Source organism: Mastacembelus armatus, chromosome 19, assembly GCF_900324485.2.
Source record: "Mastacembelus armatus chromosome 19, fMasArm1.2, whole genome shotgun sequence".
Classification (NCBI taxonomy): Eukaryota; Metazoa; Chordata; class Actinopteri; order Synbranchiformes; family Mastacembelidae; genus Mastacembelus; species Mastacembelus armatus.
In genome coordinates this window covers 13,049,518-13,065,359 of record NC_046651.1, presented here as the reverse complement: position 1 = coordinate 13,065,359, position 15,842 = coordinate 13,049,518, and the positions used below count along the sequence as shown (strand labels likewise).

Here is a 15,842-nt window from a genome sequence, read left to right as displayed (position 1 = left end):
TCCTTGACACTATAAGTGACAGGAGTCAGCGGCCCTGGTTTAGAATCTGCACCTTCAACAGTATGTGGTTATTCTCTGTGAAATGATCCAAACTGTATGGATGCTATGTTTGTTTTAATGGGCCAAAACAGCCAAATCAGCATCCATTCTTTATTTATAGAAAAGCTAAGTGGGCATTTGGGGATCTGGAGGTAAATGCAAAAACAGAAATGACACTTTGCAGGTATTTGAAAATACAAGGATCTTTGAGCCTGTAGCAACAGCTGTTGAGGCTTGTATGTACTGTACCAATTCCACAGTAAACTTAGAAACTAAGTTTAAATCTACACTAACTTGAGAGTGGTGAAGAGGCAATTTTTTTACCCTTAATTTTGATATAGCAAACACTGGCCAATTTACACATCCAATAGACATTTATTTAGAGCTTCTGGCCACCAAGTAAATTTAAGTTACAATTTCCTTCTAGCTCTGTTTTTGGGCTCCACCAACTTCTGAGGAAATATTTACCTGCTAAATACTCAACTATGTTCACTAGCTAGTCGCAACTGAAAAAACAGATGCAAGAGCTTTGCAAGTGAAGCTAAACTGAGGTCAAAAGGTTGTGGGTCAGGGAACCAATACATTAAGCTAAACATTAGCTACTTTAAATATTTATAACCAATAGACATAACATAACAAAGTAAACACCATACATGTATTTTATAACAGACATTTCCTACTGGCCATAACATTTCATGCAGACAAGAAATTAACAAAACTGGAGAAGTTATTGGCTCTCATGATAAAATATTCCCAGAAACAAACCAAAGCAAGCATTTAGTTTTTTTTTTCCTCTGTGTAACAAGTTGTTGAGCATATGTCACAGCAGGAGTGAGAGTTGAAAAAAAAAAATCCAATTTCAGTGTTTCCCAAAGAATCTAAATCAAAGAGCAAACCTCAGTGCTAAGGTTAATAAAAGTTGATAAGCTGAAAAGCGTAACTCCCCCAGGCCATTCAGAAAATAGGCATTTGCTTGACCGTGTTAGCCCAAGCTGATGCTGAGGCAGAAATTGAATTGTATTTGACACTGTGTGGTGGGAGGTGGTTTCGGGGGGGGGGGGCACGACACTGAGGAGGGTATAGCCCTGACAAGTTATTTACAACAACACCTCTGTTTTCTTCTTCCTTTCTGGGTATTTCAATAAGAGCTCATTTTCAAAGACACCGGGGTTTTTAGCCAATCACCATGTTAGGAGAGAAATGACTTCTACTTATGTAGCAAATATACCTTTTTAACAAACTGTCCTAACTAGAGCCAAACAAATTATCAGTTCTGGACAGATCAGGTGGAAATCACAAATCACTTACTGTAGAAACCTTTGAAACTGAGCATGACTGAGTCATGACATCTCAAATAATAATTCAGCCAATTATCACTCTCACTACATATACATATATATGTATATAAAACACTGGCATATGACATGTTTTCCTGATTCCCTGTGTGTATGTGTAAGACATCAGTGAGGCGAGTCAGACAGCTTTTCATAAATGCCCAGTAAAAACAACATCTGGCATTCATCTCAAGCGTTACCAGGCAGATTACTACAGCATACATTACAGGGTGGTGGTTGGGGGTGGAGAACAAATAATTAATCATGGTGAAGCCATCAGTGGGGATTGTCAATGCCCTTGACTTGGCCTTGGGGGTCACAGACATGACTCCTCCTCGATGTCAGGACGCCAGACCCCAGTATGACCAGGTGTTGCTGAAGAGGAAGCTGCCACCTCAAAGATGTGTGTGCCGATAACGGCCACAGGTGATTATTAATACGATCATGAAAGCTGATAGCACCTCACTCATGCTGGGTGGAAGGAAGGCAGCTGCCTGCTACTGTGCAAGACAGATTAGGAGGAATAAATCACCTGTGCTGAGCCCTCCTGAAGCTCCCAGGAGAATGCAGCAATCCTGCTGAAGCATGACATGGTACCAACATGAGGGTAAACACACACAGGAACAACACACTCCAAAGAAGTAGGAGTCACTTTTACTGCCTCTGGGAATTTGCTCAACAACAATTGATGGCATTTCACTTTAGTCTATCCTGAGCCATTAAGTGGCATGTTTCATCTCTACCTAGTTATTTTCTACATTTGGGTGTGATCATACAGGTTTAATCTGCAAGTCAGCCTGTGTGTTACTGACAGATTTACATCTGCTATGCAGAGACAGTTTAGATAGATTCCAAACTAGGGCTTCCGCTAACTCCCAAATGCATTTCCTCAAATTTGTCTTCTTATCAGCGTTTCTCTAATGTCTTGAAGCCAAGTTGTGAAAAAGCACATTCAAAAAACACCTGCTAGCAATTCCCTTTTTTTATAACTTCATTATTTCTCTCCTTTATAAAACTCTGTCCACTGTTCACCAGATGGTGTATTGTTGCGAGATAGATCATTTACATTTGCAGTACCTTCTGCAATGTATAAGACAGTATTAATTTTCACCTTCTGTCAAATCTCTCTGCTTGCCACTGGCTATGTTCATTATATAACATACTGCTTTGTCAATGTGTCCACTGTCTCTTCTGCTTACAAATATGGATGTCCTGAAGACCTTTTTGTCCCCAGTCCAAATCCATTTAAATTATTTGTTGATCTGATATATATCTGGTTATATGTATACTGTATTTTTGTATATTGTTTCCTACACACTACTAAACTTACAGTAAGCCTACAGTGAAATTAAAGCTGTTGACTCTGCTTTAAGAAAACATAGTTTGCATAATGTTTTCCTATAATATTCTGTTTAGTGTTTTGTTATTGCGTTTTGTAGACCAGGCTTTTCTGTAGAGGCGCAGCAGTGTGACTCTGTTGTGGTAGGATTTGGATAAGATTTGAACAGTCTGTCTTCATCTACAGTATGAACACAATACTCAAGTTCATTTGTAGTTTTCAAATGACAGCAAGGCTTTAGGGGTTTAGTTTACCTGCAAAATATCACTGGGTGAGATGGAAAATGACTGATCTTTTAGAAAAAAAAACAGCTTTCTGCTGTTTATTCTTTTTCTATTCCATGGTTAGGTTGTTCTCAATACTTCAGCTGAACTGCTTTAAGGGAAAGTGATGGAGAATTTTTCAAGCTGGCATTCAAAACAGAAGTGGAAGTGGATATAGCTTTATATAGCTGGGATCAGCCTCAGTCCCAATTTTGTGGATTTTGTCAATTCAGAACAACCATATTGAGAGAATTTACTTCTAGTTCATTCTGGCCTCTGTGGCATAAAGCTGATGGATGATTTATTAAGTAATTTACTTCATACATTGGGGAAAATGATTGCTGTATGTTTTTTTAATACAGATAGACAAACTCCTTAGAATTAGCAGTGTTGAACTTAATTACTCTAGCTGTACATACAAATTAAAAATGACTCATAAGTGGAAAATGTAAAATGAAATCAGAATCACAAAAATCAAAGATGCCAAAAATAACTGCAGTGAACACTTCCCTTTAAGTCTGTTTTGATGGGAAACTTGAAAGCAAGTGCAGGACTGACCTCAGCTTTCATATGACCCATCTAAACCATGCCCTTGCCTGCCAGTCCATTACACACCTCTAGCAACAGCTTCTGGTCCCATCTATCTCAGTCTGCCTACAAGGTTAGGAGAGAGGTCTCTTAGCAAGCCCAGAGGGACAGCAGCAGCACCGACAGCACAGGTCCAAAGGTTAAACAATCGGAAACATGTGCAGTACATAAATATCTCAGCTGATAGTAATCTCGGCATGGGAAAGCAGGGCTTGCATAAGGGGCTCAGAACAGAGGATGTAACCTCAGATAAAGCAGGAGGGAACAAGCAGGCATTCAGCCAGTCTGGTGGGGCTAATGGAAGCTGTGGCAGCCGTAGTAGCAGCTTTGTGCTGGGGGGAGTTAGTTTTCAGACTGATGGCCTTATCAGCACTAAGGGCTTCTATCACACATCTCACCTCTGGGCTCTAACAAGGGGTCAGTGCACGACGTCACACTACCAGCGACTGGCTATCTGTCATAGAATGACACTCAGTGACAGAAAATAGTGAATGACCTGTTTGGCTCAACAACCAAAGCTAATGTAGCAGCTTTTAACTAGCTCTTCTAACTCTCATTTCTTTTACCTTTTCTGCTGACCTTAGAGTTTTAGGATTTTTAACACATTTTGCATCTCAAAATGCCTCCCACAGCTTATATGATGGCTACAATAAGCCTGGATCAAAGGATGAACATCTTCTGACAGTTTGAGTGCACTGCAATTATAAAATGACCAATTAATGCAATTAGGGCCCCAAAATTTACCTTAATATTTTATGGAAGGAAAGATGAGCTGGTAACACAACATAAAACTTCAAACTTTTGCTCCAGTGTTGATTGACTGTCTGGAAGTTTGTTTGGTCAAGGTCCACTGGACTGAATTTTTCAGGATGCAGAGCTTCCACAGAAGTTTCTTAGTGAAGCAACTCAATTGAAATTTTGATTTTGGTGCTTTGGGGCACATTTCAGGGTCAATATGCCAATTTATCTTAAAATTTATGTGATATAAATAATATGTTTGTGTGTAACAACAAGTTAGGGAATTGTTTAGTGTGGAACTGAATTGCTTTGCCTGTAGTTATAAACCTGCTTCTAGAGCCTTGAAAAGCTATTCTCTAATCAGTGATGGGATCCTAGATAAATATACTATTACAGTATATGCCAAAGTTATAACAATACTAGCTCATAGTGTTTGAGACTTTTGTGTTTTGCCTGTGCTCTTTTCTCTGTTTGCAAGTGGAAAGAAAAAGTTAATATCAGTTCTCTTCCATGCACATACGAGAATGTCACTAAACAAGAACCTGACCCTGAGCCATTTGCTTATGTTGTAAGTGAATCAAACTGGATAAAAACACAGCCATACAGTACAGATGAATCAAAACAGGTTACTTTTTGAGCTGGAGCTACTATTTATTTTTAGTTAAAGATGTTTTTTCTAACTTGATTTAACACTGTGGAAAAATACAAAGAATCCTAGTCTGTAGTCACTGTCGCGTCGATCATTTTGCAATTTGTTGTAAACGTGTTTGCACAATTTAATTTTACTTCCTTGTTTTCAGTTTTATGTAAATATATGCATGCACATGTGATATTATTGCAGCTGTTTTATTCTGTGCAAATTAAAATTACAATGATTTTTTTAAAACACTGGATAAAAAACTGCTTTAAAAACTCTTGATGAGGCTGAACCTAACTTCCTTGCATTAGTTTCTTGCAGCCTATTATCCCGTAAACTCAATAGGCATTTGGTTGCAGGCACTGCAAACAAAGGTCAAGAAGCAAACAGCTTTTTTCACTGTGCTGAGCTGCTGAGAACAGTGACCATGCCCTCCCGTGTATAATAAACATATGAGCATTTGGCTTGCTCTATTTACCTCCTAATGAGAAACAAAGATATGCTCTGGAGGGACTTGCATGCTTCAGACAATGAAAAACCCAGGCAAGGAAAAAAAGCTCTCAGAATAATTCAAACCATTTGTGTGCACAGGGGACATGAGCTTTGTCTGAATAAATTGGCCATACAAAACTGAGATGATGTCCAACGTGTTATCTGTTGATGTGGCATAAGATGGCCATTTGCCAGATGAAAAGCAGCATGGAGGGTAGTGGCCCTTCAACAAGGAGACTAAATCATTTCACATACATATGGTTAAGATGTAATAGATTTTGCAGGGAGAGCAAAATAACTGCACAACTTTTCTACAGGGAAATATAGGGATGATGTACTCAATAAAAGAAAAATAAAACAAACAATGTACTAGGAAAAGCATTGTTTTATTTACTATGAATAATAAGCAAGTTGAGATAGTGCAAATAATGTAATTAGTTCCATTATGCATGCAATGAGGTAAATTAATGTAGTATTACAGGTGAGTAGATTCTGCCTTTGTATTCTAGAGGTTTTTCTAACTATGAGGGAAAAAAGGGGAGTCCTCCAGATGACACTGGAAAACATGACTGTATTGCCTGGACTGTGGGAACACAATCATGAGTAGACAAAGGCCCATCCTCCTGCCAACTCAGTGTGGATAAGAGGATTGGAGATGGGGAAAAAGCAACCAGCCAAACTCCTAGCAGTAGTGATTTGGGAGGGGGAGGACAGGCGTGAGGGTTGTAAGGGTATCTGGGAAGCCTGTCTGTGTTCAAACTTCTGCAAGTCCTTCCAGCAACAAGCTGATATCCTGCACTCTCTCCTGCTGTGACAGAAATACACCAGCCTCACAACCAGCAGAAGCTGGGCACTATTGATCTGCTCCCAACGCAATATCTCCTCTTACATCCGTAATTATTCTCCTTCAGAGGAGTCCACTGTGTGCCCTGGCTGCCCAACTGGCTGGCTGGCTTTCTGTCCGCCTCCTTGTTAAAGATGCTCTATGGTCTCACATTTCACGTTACACTGCCAAACACCCCCCTCTCTTAACCCCGGCATTTTCAAATATTTCATGGTTCAGTCCCAGGGTTGGGGAAGGCGGCTTCGGCACGGCGCAATTACAGTGGTTAGTTGGACTCCTCTGGTGGAGCCATGCTGGCTCCCAGAGTACCATGACTCGCAAACAGACAGGCCAGGAAAAACAGAGGAATGTTGGAGAGATCATTCCTCTTCTGCACTAAAGCCTCTCTGCCTATATGCACACACAGCAGAAGGCTGATGGTTTAATTGCAACAGTGCAGTATCTTGTAGTGACACTTTATGTGACCCAGCAAAGTGGTTCACCAATTTCTTTTACCTTGTGTCCCTACACAGTGAGACTACGTCAATTTTAGCAACAGAAATAGGACAATTTTCCTCCTACAAATGAAAAGTTGAACAAAATATACTTTGAAATAAAATCAATTTTCAGGAAGGCAGCCCGATTAAGCTGGTTCATACTGCAGTGCAAATAGTGCATTTTAAAAAGTTGGGTTTAAGCCATCATGCTTTATGGCCAGCTGTATTGTATTGTTATTTCAGCAGCAGTAGTACTAGTTTAGTTTATATTTACTGAAATAAAACTGAAGGACAACACAGTTTTCAATAAGACTGTTCTGGCTTTGAATGGATGAAGGGAAAGGGAAGTGAGTCTGTGATGTCTGAGCATGAACCGTGATCTGATGCTTAACAGAAAATCTGGACTCCTAGGACAGTTAGGAAGCCATTGATGGTTTTAATGCAACTGACTCATGATAACCTTGTAAATTCAACATCAACAAGCCATGCAATAGTTCATTTTAATTTCAGTCTTTTAAATTATGAAATATTTTGGTGGGTCCTGACTTTGGGTTTGGAAACATTGATCTAATAATAAACAAAAATAAAAAATAAATGAAAAACCAAGCCAGCTTTTTTATTTAGTAAATCATCACAGCTAATGTGCACTATGATTCATCATACAATTCTGACTGTACATCACACTGAAGGTCAAAGTACTTGGGCGCTGAACGGAAGGCATGTGACTCATCACAACAGCACATTCAATTAAAATTCAGTTGTGAAAGAAACAAAGGAGAGCAGCAGCTAATACTTCATGTCTTTTCCTCCAATGACACATTGCGATTGTTACGCTTCGCTGGCTTTAGAGATGGTTCTGTGTTCATCCTCCCAGTTGGCCTGTGGGGCCTTGTGAATAAACACATGGAGGTTAATGTCTCATGTTCTTCCCTGCACTCTGCAGACAGCTCTGACAGGAGTAGAGAGAGAAGAGCCTTAAAGGAAAGCTGTTTCAGTAATACGCTAATCTGGCTCTCACATCTCTTTGTTTTAGGCAGTGAGACAGGATATTTTCCCCAAGCTACCATTGAGAAACACATCTTGGGTCCGCTGTGGGTGAGCTGTCAAGAGGAAATTCTTCTCCTATACTTTTTTTTTTTGCAAGAACACCACTCATACCCTAAGGGGTCTTTAGTGAACTTGCCATCACCCACACATACTGACAGCAGAGAGCATGCACTTTCACGGTCCCACACACGTCACAAAGGCGATAAACAGCCATGGACTTCACCACAGAGATACGGCTTCCAAGCAGTCTATCAAACAGACAAAGCCAGATGACGAATCTGGAGAGATGTTAAGAAATGATGCCATATTGCTCATGTATCTCCTCCGCCTGCCTATTTTTTTCATCCACACAAATATACAGACACACATATATATGCTTGTACACCCACTTCAGCTTGTCCTGGAAAAATCATTAGAGCCCCCACCACCCAACACACACACACACACGGACGGACGGACACACACTCACTGCATGCAGATGGAGAAAACTACGGCTGAGAGCCAAAATGCCTGAGGGGCTTTTCATGACAATAACCTTCTGTAGAGCTGCTTGTATCCCTCCACCTAGATCACTGAGAGGTGCTGAGGGATGGATGGGAAAATAAGCGAGATAACCATACAAAATATTAGGCGAGGAACATTCACACAAAGTACAGAGGAGGAAGAAATCCGTGTCATTTTGCTCTCACGGCCTGGAGAGATGGCAGGCTAAATGCTCTTTTAAAACAGCTTGAACATTGAAATGATGATGGCTCCTTTTGCAGCAAAGCACATTAATACATAGCTGAATGCCATTTCCACTTTTGTTAAATGGCTCACCTATTGAGTATTCAATTACAATGGCTTTCTCTCGTTTGGAAGACGGGACTGGGACCCATATAAATAAGCTCCCTCTGTGTGTGTGGAGCTGCAGAATGCATTGGATAGCAATGGAAGGCATGTGGAGTCCCTGTATGGGGGTGGTATATAATGTTAATGGCAGAGGAATGAGGAGGTTGTTGCATATTGGCTGTGGGACAAAAAAGCTCCTCATCTGAGGTACCATTTTGTTTGGTACCCAACATTTTTAAACCTTTTGCACATATTAAAAAAGAGCCTGAGCAAACAAAATGATCTAAATTGAGAAAGTCGTGAATCTAAAATCCCACAATACAAATCCGCCAGTAATCGTCCAGGCCCCCCCCCCTTTGTGTGATTTATTTCTTATGCTCAAATAGCAAAAGCAAATTGTGGCTAATTTTATCGGCAAATCCACTGGCATGTGGCTTTTCCAGCGGTAATGATTCTCTCATTCGGGCCTAATTAACTGCAGCCATTAAATGGAGGGAAATCTAATGCCCTGGGTTCCATGTCAGGTAGTCAGAGGAGGACAGCACAGGAGGACTCAATTAGGCCTATGCTGTTCCCAGGTTATCACACGACATGTTTGCCAATTAAGTGCAGTAGCGTCTGATGTCTGTGTCTCTCTGTCGGCACCACCTCAGAGGCCCTGGCAACGCAGATACGGCGTCGCTAGACTTTCCACCCCCCCACCAGTGAAGGAACAGACACTACACTATGCCCCAAAAAGGCAGTAATTATAGGATGGATGGGAGACTGTTATATAAGTGTGAGGCTGCCGATAGGCCAGGCAGGTCCCGCAGATGCCAGGTTTCAAACAAGTACCAGCAGGATCGAGTTACAGCAGAATTACTCAGGGTAGATTCAGTCAGGAACACAGACACATTTCAACATCAGAAGCAGGCAAAAACAAGAGAAGAATTAGAGGTTATTGACATTTTTTGGAGTCTGTGGTGTTGCATAACTGTTACAGAATTTCAAATGATCAAAAGTGTCTAGATCCTAGTCATGACAAATAATGCAGCACTCTCTTTTCAAAAACTTCAATCTTGCCCAGAATTATTATTCGTCACTTTGAAAATATGAGCTCTTACAGCTGCTTAAAACATATTTCCCCAAGTGTTTGTAGCTCTGTATCGTGACTCAGTAAGTGTGGGAGAGCAAGGCAGAGAGACACAGACACATTAGCCCTCCCTTATGGCACATTCTGCAAGGCTATAGGAGTCAGTCTACATGATCCTGACTGTCACTGACTTGTTATGAAAGCATTGCAGGCTAAGGCTGATACATCACTTTGGGGGTGGAAGTTGAGGCAAGAGGAGGGCCAGGGGGGCTGGAGGGGGCGAGTGTGGGCGAGGCGGCCCTGTTGCCTGTCACTCACCATGCACCACTGCATGACCGCCAACCTTGTCTGGCTTGTGCACAATGGGAGGTCTGGGACTTGACTGTATGAGCAGTCATTCCTCACTCCCCCGTTGCAGCAGCCAACACAGAGAAAGGCCAAAAGGAGTCAAAACACTCCGGACAGACATTAGTCCTATATAGACCTCGCTGCTTGAGGCAGCTGAGTGGTGAATATCGGCTCTGTTTCCCACTGAATCTATTATTTTGGCAGTCTTAGCCAGGTTCAGTTCCTGACAGTCTCCAAAAGATAATCTCCTTCAACAAACATACATTGCAATTATCCAGAGTCATTAAACTGTAATGACTTGAGGTGTGAGCAAACTTCTTAACCAAACAGTTACACTACCACCCACCTTAAAATACATAATGCTTGCAAAATGTACACCGTGGTTTAGGAGACAGAATCGTTCCTCACAGCAATTAGGGAAGGAGAGAGAGGTGCATATGTAAAAGGGAGGTCTTATGTTGGGAGAAGAAAGAAAAGAGGAAAAAGCTGAAGTCAGCAGCAGCAATAAATCCTCAAATGCTGAGCAGTTTCTTCCATTTCTGTCCAGGTCTGTGGACCCCATTTCTAACCCAAAGACAGGGCTCTGTTTTGTAGCTTTAGCAGTCAGGAGGAAAATTCAGTCCAGTGATCACCCCCCCCAAATGGACAGTTTGTCCAGGCAGTGCATTAGAGTCAAGTTCAGCTGGTCTGTTAGAAGATACTTCCCAGCACCACTGTGGTCTGTGACCACAGCATGACCTCCAACCAGCTACTCACTTTCACAGAGCCGAGAGAAATCAATAGATCAACCGGCATGAAATGGTGACGCAATTGAGATGAATGATTACTGGGCTAATTCTTATTCATCTCTTTATGGGGCAGTGATGAGTGGGAAGTTAAATTGATACTGAGAAGAAACGAAAGCAATGAGTGGAATGAAACAGTGGCTAAACAAGGTGAGAGGATACAGTATTGAACTAAAAAGCACTCAGAGTGAGTACATAACTTCGCCAAGGCTGCACATTTGCATTTAACATTTTAAAAAATTCTGACATATATAGTTTGCATCTAATTCTAGGTTGCACATGACACACGTTAAAAACAAATATGTTTTTTGATAAAACTCCTGACAGGAAAACAAACTGGAGATATTTCTGATCTATTATATCTGGATCTCACCAAAAGAATCAATTGGTTGATTGTCACTGAAAACATAACCTCTTTGTAGAGGAACAGGGAGTTGGCAAACAATAATTGTCCTAAAGGGGCCTGAACATATCTTTTTCACTTACCGTCTCGTTGCCAAACAAGATGTCAACGTAAGGCATGACCTTCATCAATGGCTCTTTAAAGAACTGGCTGATGAAAGGTGCTGAGAGGTTCATGCAGAAGATTTTGTCGTTTTCCGAAGCGTGCTTCGCCACCTTGAGGATGGACTCTGGTGAGACAGTCAGGAAAAATCCCTAAAAATGAGACAATAATTTTTACTTACATCAGCTTTTCAGCAGTTTAACTGACAAATAAATTGATTTGTACAATACTATTGTACAGGCAGCACTTTCTGTGTTTTGATGGCAAAAATGGGCCAGAATGGACTGAACTGGAGGCATCTCTGGATTAAAAGACTATTAGTTTGAAGATTTTGGACAACAAGGCAGTTTTAAGATGACAAGGCTTGGTATTATTGAAATAACAGAGAAGCTAAAAAGAAAAAAAGCAGTGTTAGTGCAATTATTTGAAATAGTTTCTTAGAACATACACAGAGGAACAAAGAAGAGGAAAAAGGGCAGATAAAAATCCATCTAGGACAAAGCCTGTGGCTGAGCTCCAAGGCTAGTACTGGAGGAAGCAACATGCACGTATCCGATGATAGGGCGAACAAAAGTCTCGTCTGGACTCTCCTTACTTGGAAACAAGAGAGGCAGGCCCACTCATTGTGTGAATGAATACAAATCAGGTAAGAAAACACCTTTGTGTTTCAGGTGGAAACCTGAAGCGAGACTCTCCTGCAAGCCACACAAAAACAACCCTCCTTTGATACTGATCTTCTTAACCTTGTTTTTCAGCAACATGCTGCTCTGTAAAACCACTGTGTCACAATAGGGGCAAAGGGGGGGAAGAGAGCAAAGGAAAGTTTCAGCACAGTGATACATTTAATCTGGCTGAAAAGCTTCCATTGTGGGTTACAGTGCAGTTCTCATTAAAGCACTATGACATTTGCAGCAACACAGGAGAGACCTCTATAAAAAGGGTATAATACCCATGAATAGAGGGTGACTGTGTAGTCAATCAAATGTACAAGGCATTACAATACAGCTGTTCTAGGTGAATTCTTTATTAAACATTCAAGGTGTCATTCACTCTTTAGGCAGAGACTCTCGTTCCTTTACAATACTGTACCTCCTGGGTTGTTTTAGAAATGTCTTTAAGTTAAGGCCCAGGTTAGCAGCTGTGGTTGGTGTGTCACGGTACCATCTGTTGATGACTAAAAAGGTGTTTTCAATGTGCCCAGAGCACAAAAGAACCTCACTCTGGGCTAATGGCCCATCACTGACCCTGACATTTTTCTTTTGCAAGCGTGCCAACGTGCAAGAGGAAGGGGAGATTGTTTTCTGACACAAATGGTCTTTTTTGGTAGCTGAAAATATACTGTCATGGTTACCATAATGTTAACGATGATCAAAGGCTGGCAGCTCGATCAAATATCCAGAGGGGTGATGAACTTGAAAAGCCATGCCACAGCTTCTCTAATCACACGCTGGTTCAATCTAATTTAACTTTTAACCTCACTACCACTGCCAGTGCCATCACATTAAATTACTCAGTACTATTAAACATGAACTGACTCCTGAAAGAATTAGAGTGTCTAGAAAGCATTCACACCTATTCACTTGTTGCACACTCTACTCCATTATAGATCTAATTTTATCAATGGATAAATTGACACTTGTTCACAACAGAATACACTCAATAATGCGTTATGACAAAGTGAACATGTTTTTTGAAAGAAATTACTCTTTGGTGTGACATCCTGTTTCCTTCTTATTTTTATTGATATGTATCTACAAACTGAAATGATTCCACCTGTGGCAAACTGAACTGACAGGATACAGTTTAGAAAGACACAAACCTGTATATATATGATCACAGTACAGATGAAGATAAGGGTATAAAGCCTTAAAGTGTGTTCCCAGGAGTACAGTGGCCTCAATAATTATAAAATGGAAAAAGTTTGGAAACACCAGGACTCTTCCTAGACTAGGCCATTCAGCCAAAGTGAGTCACTGGGGAAGAAAGACTGTGGTCAGGGAGGTGACCAGATCTTCAGAAGAGAATGGAAACCACTTTGAGTAAAAAGGAATATCACAGTCTGCTTTGGGTTTGTCAAACAGCATGATGAGATGAAAATTTATCCCTCTGGCAAAAAACTCCCAGCGCCGTCTATGTCTGACAAACACCAGGCAATGCTCATCATCTGGCTACGACTGTCCCCACAGCAGGGTAAGTAGCAGCATCATGCTATGGAGTTAGTTCTCAGCAGCAGAGACAAGAAGACGAGTCAGAGTCAAAGGAAGGATGAATGCAGCCAAATATAGAGAGGTCCATGAAGAAACCCTGCTTCAGTGTGTGTGTGCGACCTTTCAGTATGACAATGACCTGAAGCATAAAGCCAAGACAACCCTGGTGTGGCTTTAGGCCAAGTCTTTAACTGTCTGTGAGAGTCCCAGCCAAAGCCCATACTTTAACCGCACACAACATATGTGGAAAGACCTGAAGGTGGAAGTTCACAGATGCTTCCATGTGGTTAGAAAATGACAATGGTGTCAAAATACTAAAATAAATCAAGACAGACATGCAAAAGACACGCATCAAAAAATTATTTAAGAAAAAAAATCTTTAAAACTCAACATCATTAGAAATTAGACTTTATCCTAATAAGTTTCATAACTGACAATGGAAGCCACAATTAATCTAGTAATCAATTTAATCTGCAGGATTCAAGAGTATTAGTTTTAATTACATGTCAGGCCTAAGTATGCTATGAAACCAATACCAGAAAACAATGAAATGCATCTAATGATGATGAATAGAGGAAACTTAAGTCTATATCTTTTAGCATCTGACATACATAATCAGCCTTGAAGCACAAAGGTTAAATGAAAAAATGAATTCACTTTTAAAGTAATGCTGCAGGAATCTCGTTCATAAAAATCATACAGTTGACTTTTTCCAATGAGCTCCAAATGTTGTGACTTAGTGGCTTGTGGGGAAAAAAGCCTCAGACTGAGCCATGTAAAATTCCAGTTCCCATCAGTAGTCTCTGCTGACTACGAAATAGGAGAAGTTAAGTCTTTAGTGCTGCAGTGCAGATCATGTATCAAGAACACCAGATCCGGTTTCCCAGGTGTCAAAGAGCCCTGTGAAGTGGGGTGACTATCACATTTCCAGGTCAAGATGATCAAAGTGCTGAATACACTACGTGCGATTTCCATCCAGCCAAAACATTCAATAAAGCATTCAGAAATGCCTTTTCCTGGCAGACAATAATGCAGAGTGATGTTTGGCCATGTCAAGTGGTAATTTGAGGGAAGAGTTGGAAAGGCAGGGCATCCATTTTCAATGTTTACCCAAAAAAGAGGAATGACTTCCACTTCACTCACAGAAAGAAAATGTATAAATGCTACTCTGAGATGAAATTAGTGGTAATCTAACCATAGAGGTCCTAACTACACAGCAGCAGCACACTATCACACTTTGCCTGCTTTGTATCACTGTTTTCCCTGGGGCTGCTCACATCTGAAAAGCTGGGTGTGATGGATGGCATGGTGTCACTGGGCTTAAAATAAAACTGGACATCTGAAGGGTAAAAATGATCTATTTTGGGAAGGGCATTTTCATTTGCACCAGCAGCAGAGGTGGTCATGGAGAAGTAAAAGCTTTTTTTCCAGGTCTATTTTAATTCCTCCATCACCACCTCAGCGAAAAGAGTAATTACAGCGCCTGAAATCATAAAATTTCATCAAATCCCCAGATCTCTGACAAGTTTATTTATACAACTGCAAGTATCTCAGAGGATTTTATGCTCCCTCCTCAAAAATTCCTCTTATCAATATTTTTATTTTAATGACACTTGGATAAAATGACCATGTATCATGTGAAAGGGGTTGACTGTAGAGACAAATATCGACCTTACAGTTTGACTGCACTGATTGACTAAATAAGTGCCAGCATATGTGAATGTTTATTTCATCACTGTTGCGACAGAAGACAGTAATTGTCCACTGATAGCTTTCCACAGTTGTAAAATCCTTTCAACCCGTATGTTTTGGTGTCTGATTATTCTTCAGGGGTATGAATGCCCCTGGATTGTATTTCATCACCTCACCTCTACCTGTAGCAACACCATCACACCCCCTTTCTTTATCACAGTATTATTTTTCAGTCTGATTACAGCATAAGGTTTCAGTCACAGAAGAACCAGCGCCTGTGAATATTTGCACCCATTTACTTAAGTTAGAGCCTGAGCAACTGACAGATGTGTTTGGACTCATGAGTTGTAAATCCAAATCAAACTGTTGGCCAATGGAAACACTTAAGCACTGTGTTTTGAAAATTACAGTCATTATTCTAGCTGTGTGTCTTCACCTGCTCTAGTGTAATGCCACATCATTGCCCTGACAGATACTATTCACAGTTTGTGTTATGTGAGTTTCACAGTATTTGTTTCTGATTCCAATTGGAACAACATCTTTTTGGGGGATGAATGGGAGACAGTTTCACTGGAGAGAGGAGGAGCAAATGTGACATTTATTCA

The 15,842-nt window shown here is 40.7% G+C and overlaps 1 protein-coding gene across 3 annotated transcripts in view; it reads right to left on the bottom strand.

Moving 5' to 3' along the window:
• Positions 1-15,842, bottom strand: part of adkb (adenosine kinase b) — a 93,971-nt gene that overhangs the window by 15,475 nt on the left and 62,654 nt on the right. For all 3 annotated transcript variants that reach the window (XM_026316062.1, XM_026316064.1, XM_026316063.1), the window contains exon 7: positions 11,320-11,490. In XM_026316062.1, the coding sequence (XP_026171847.1) occupies positions 11,320-11,490 (171 nt within the window). The remainder of the gene's footprint in view (positions 1-11,319; positions 11,491-15,842) is intronic.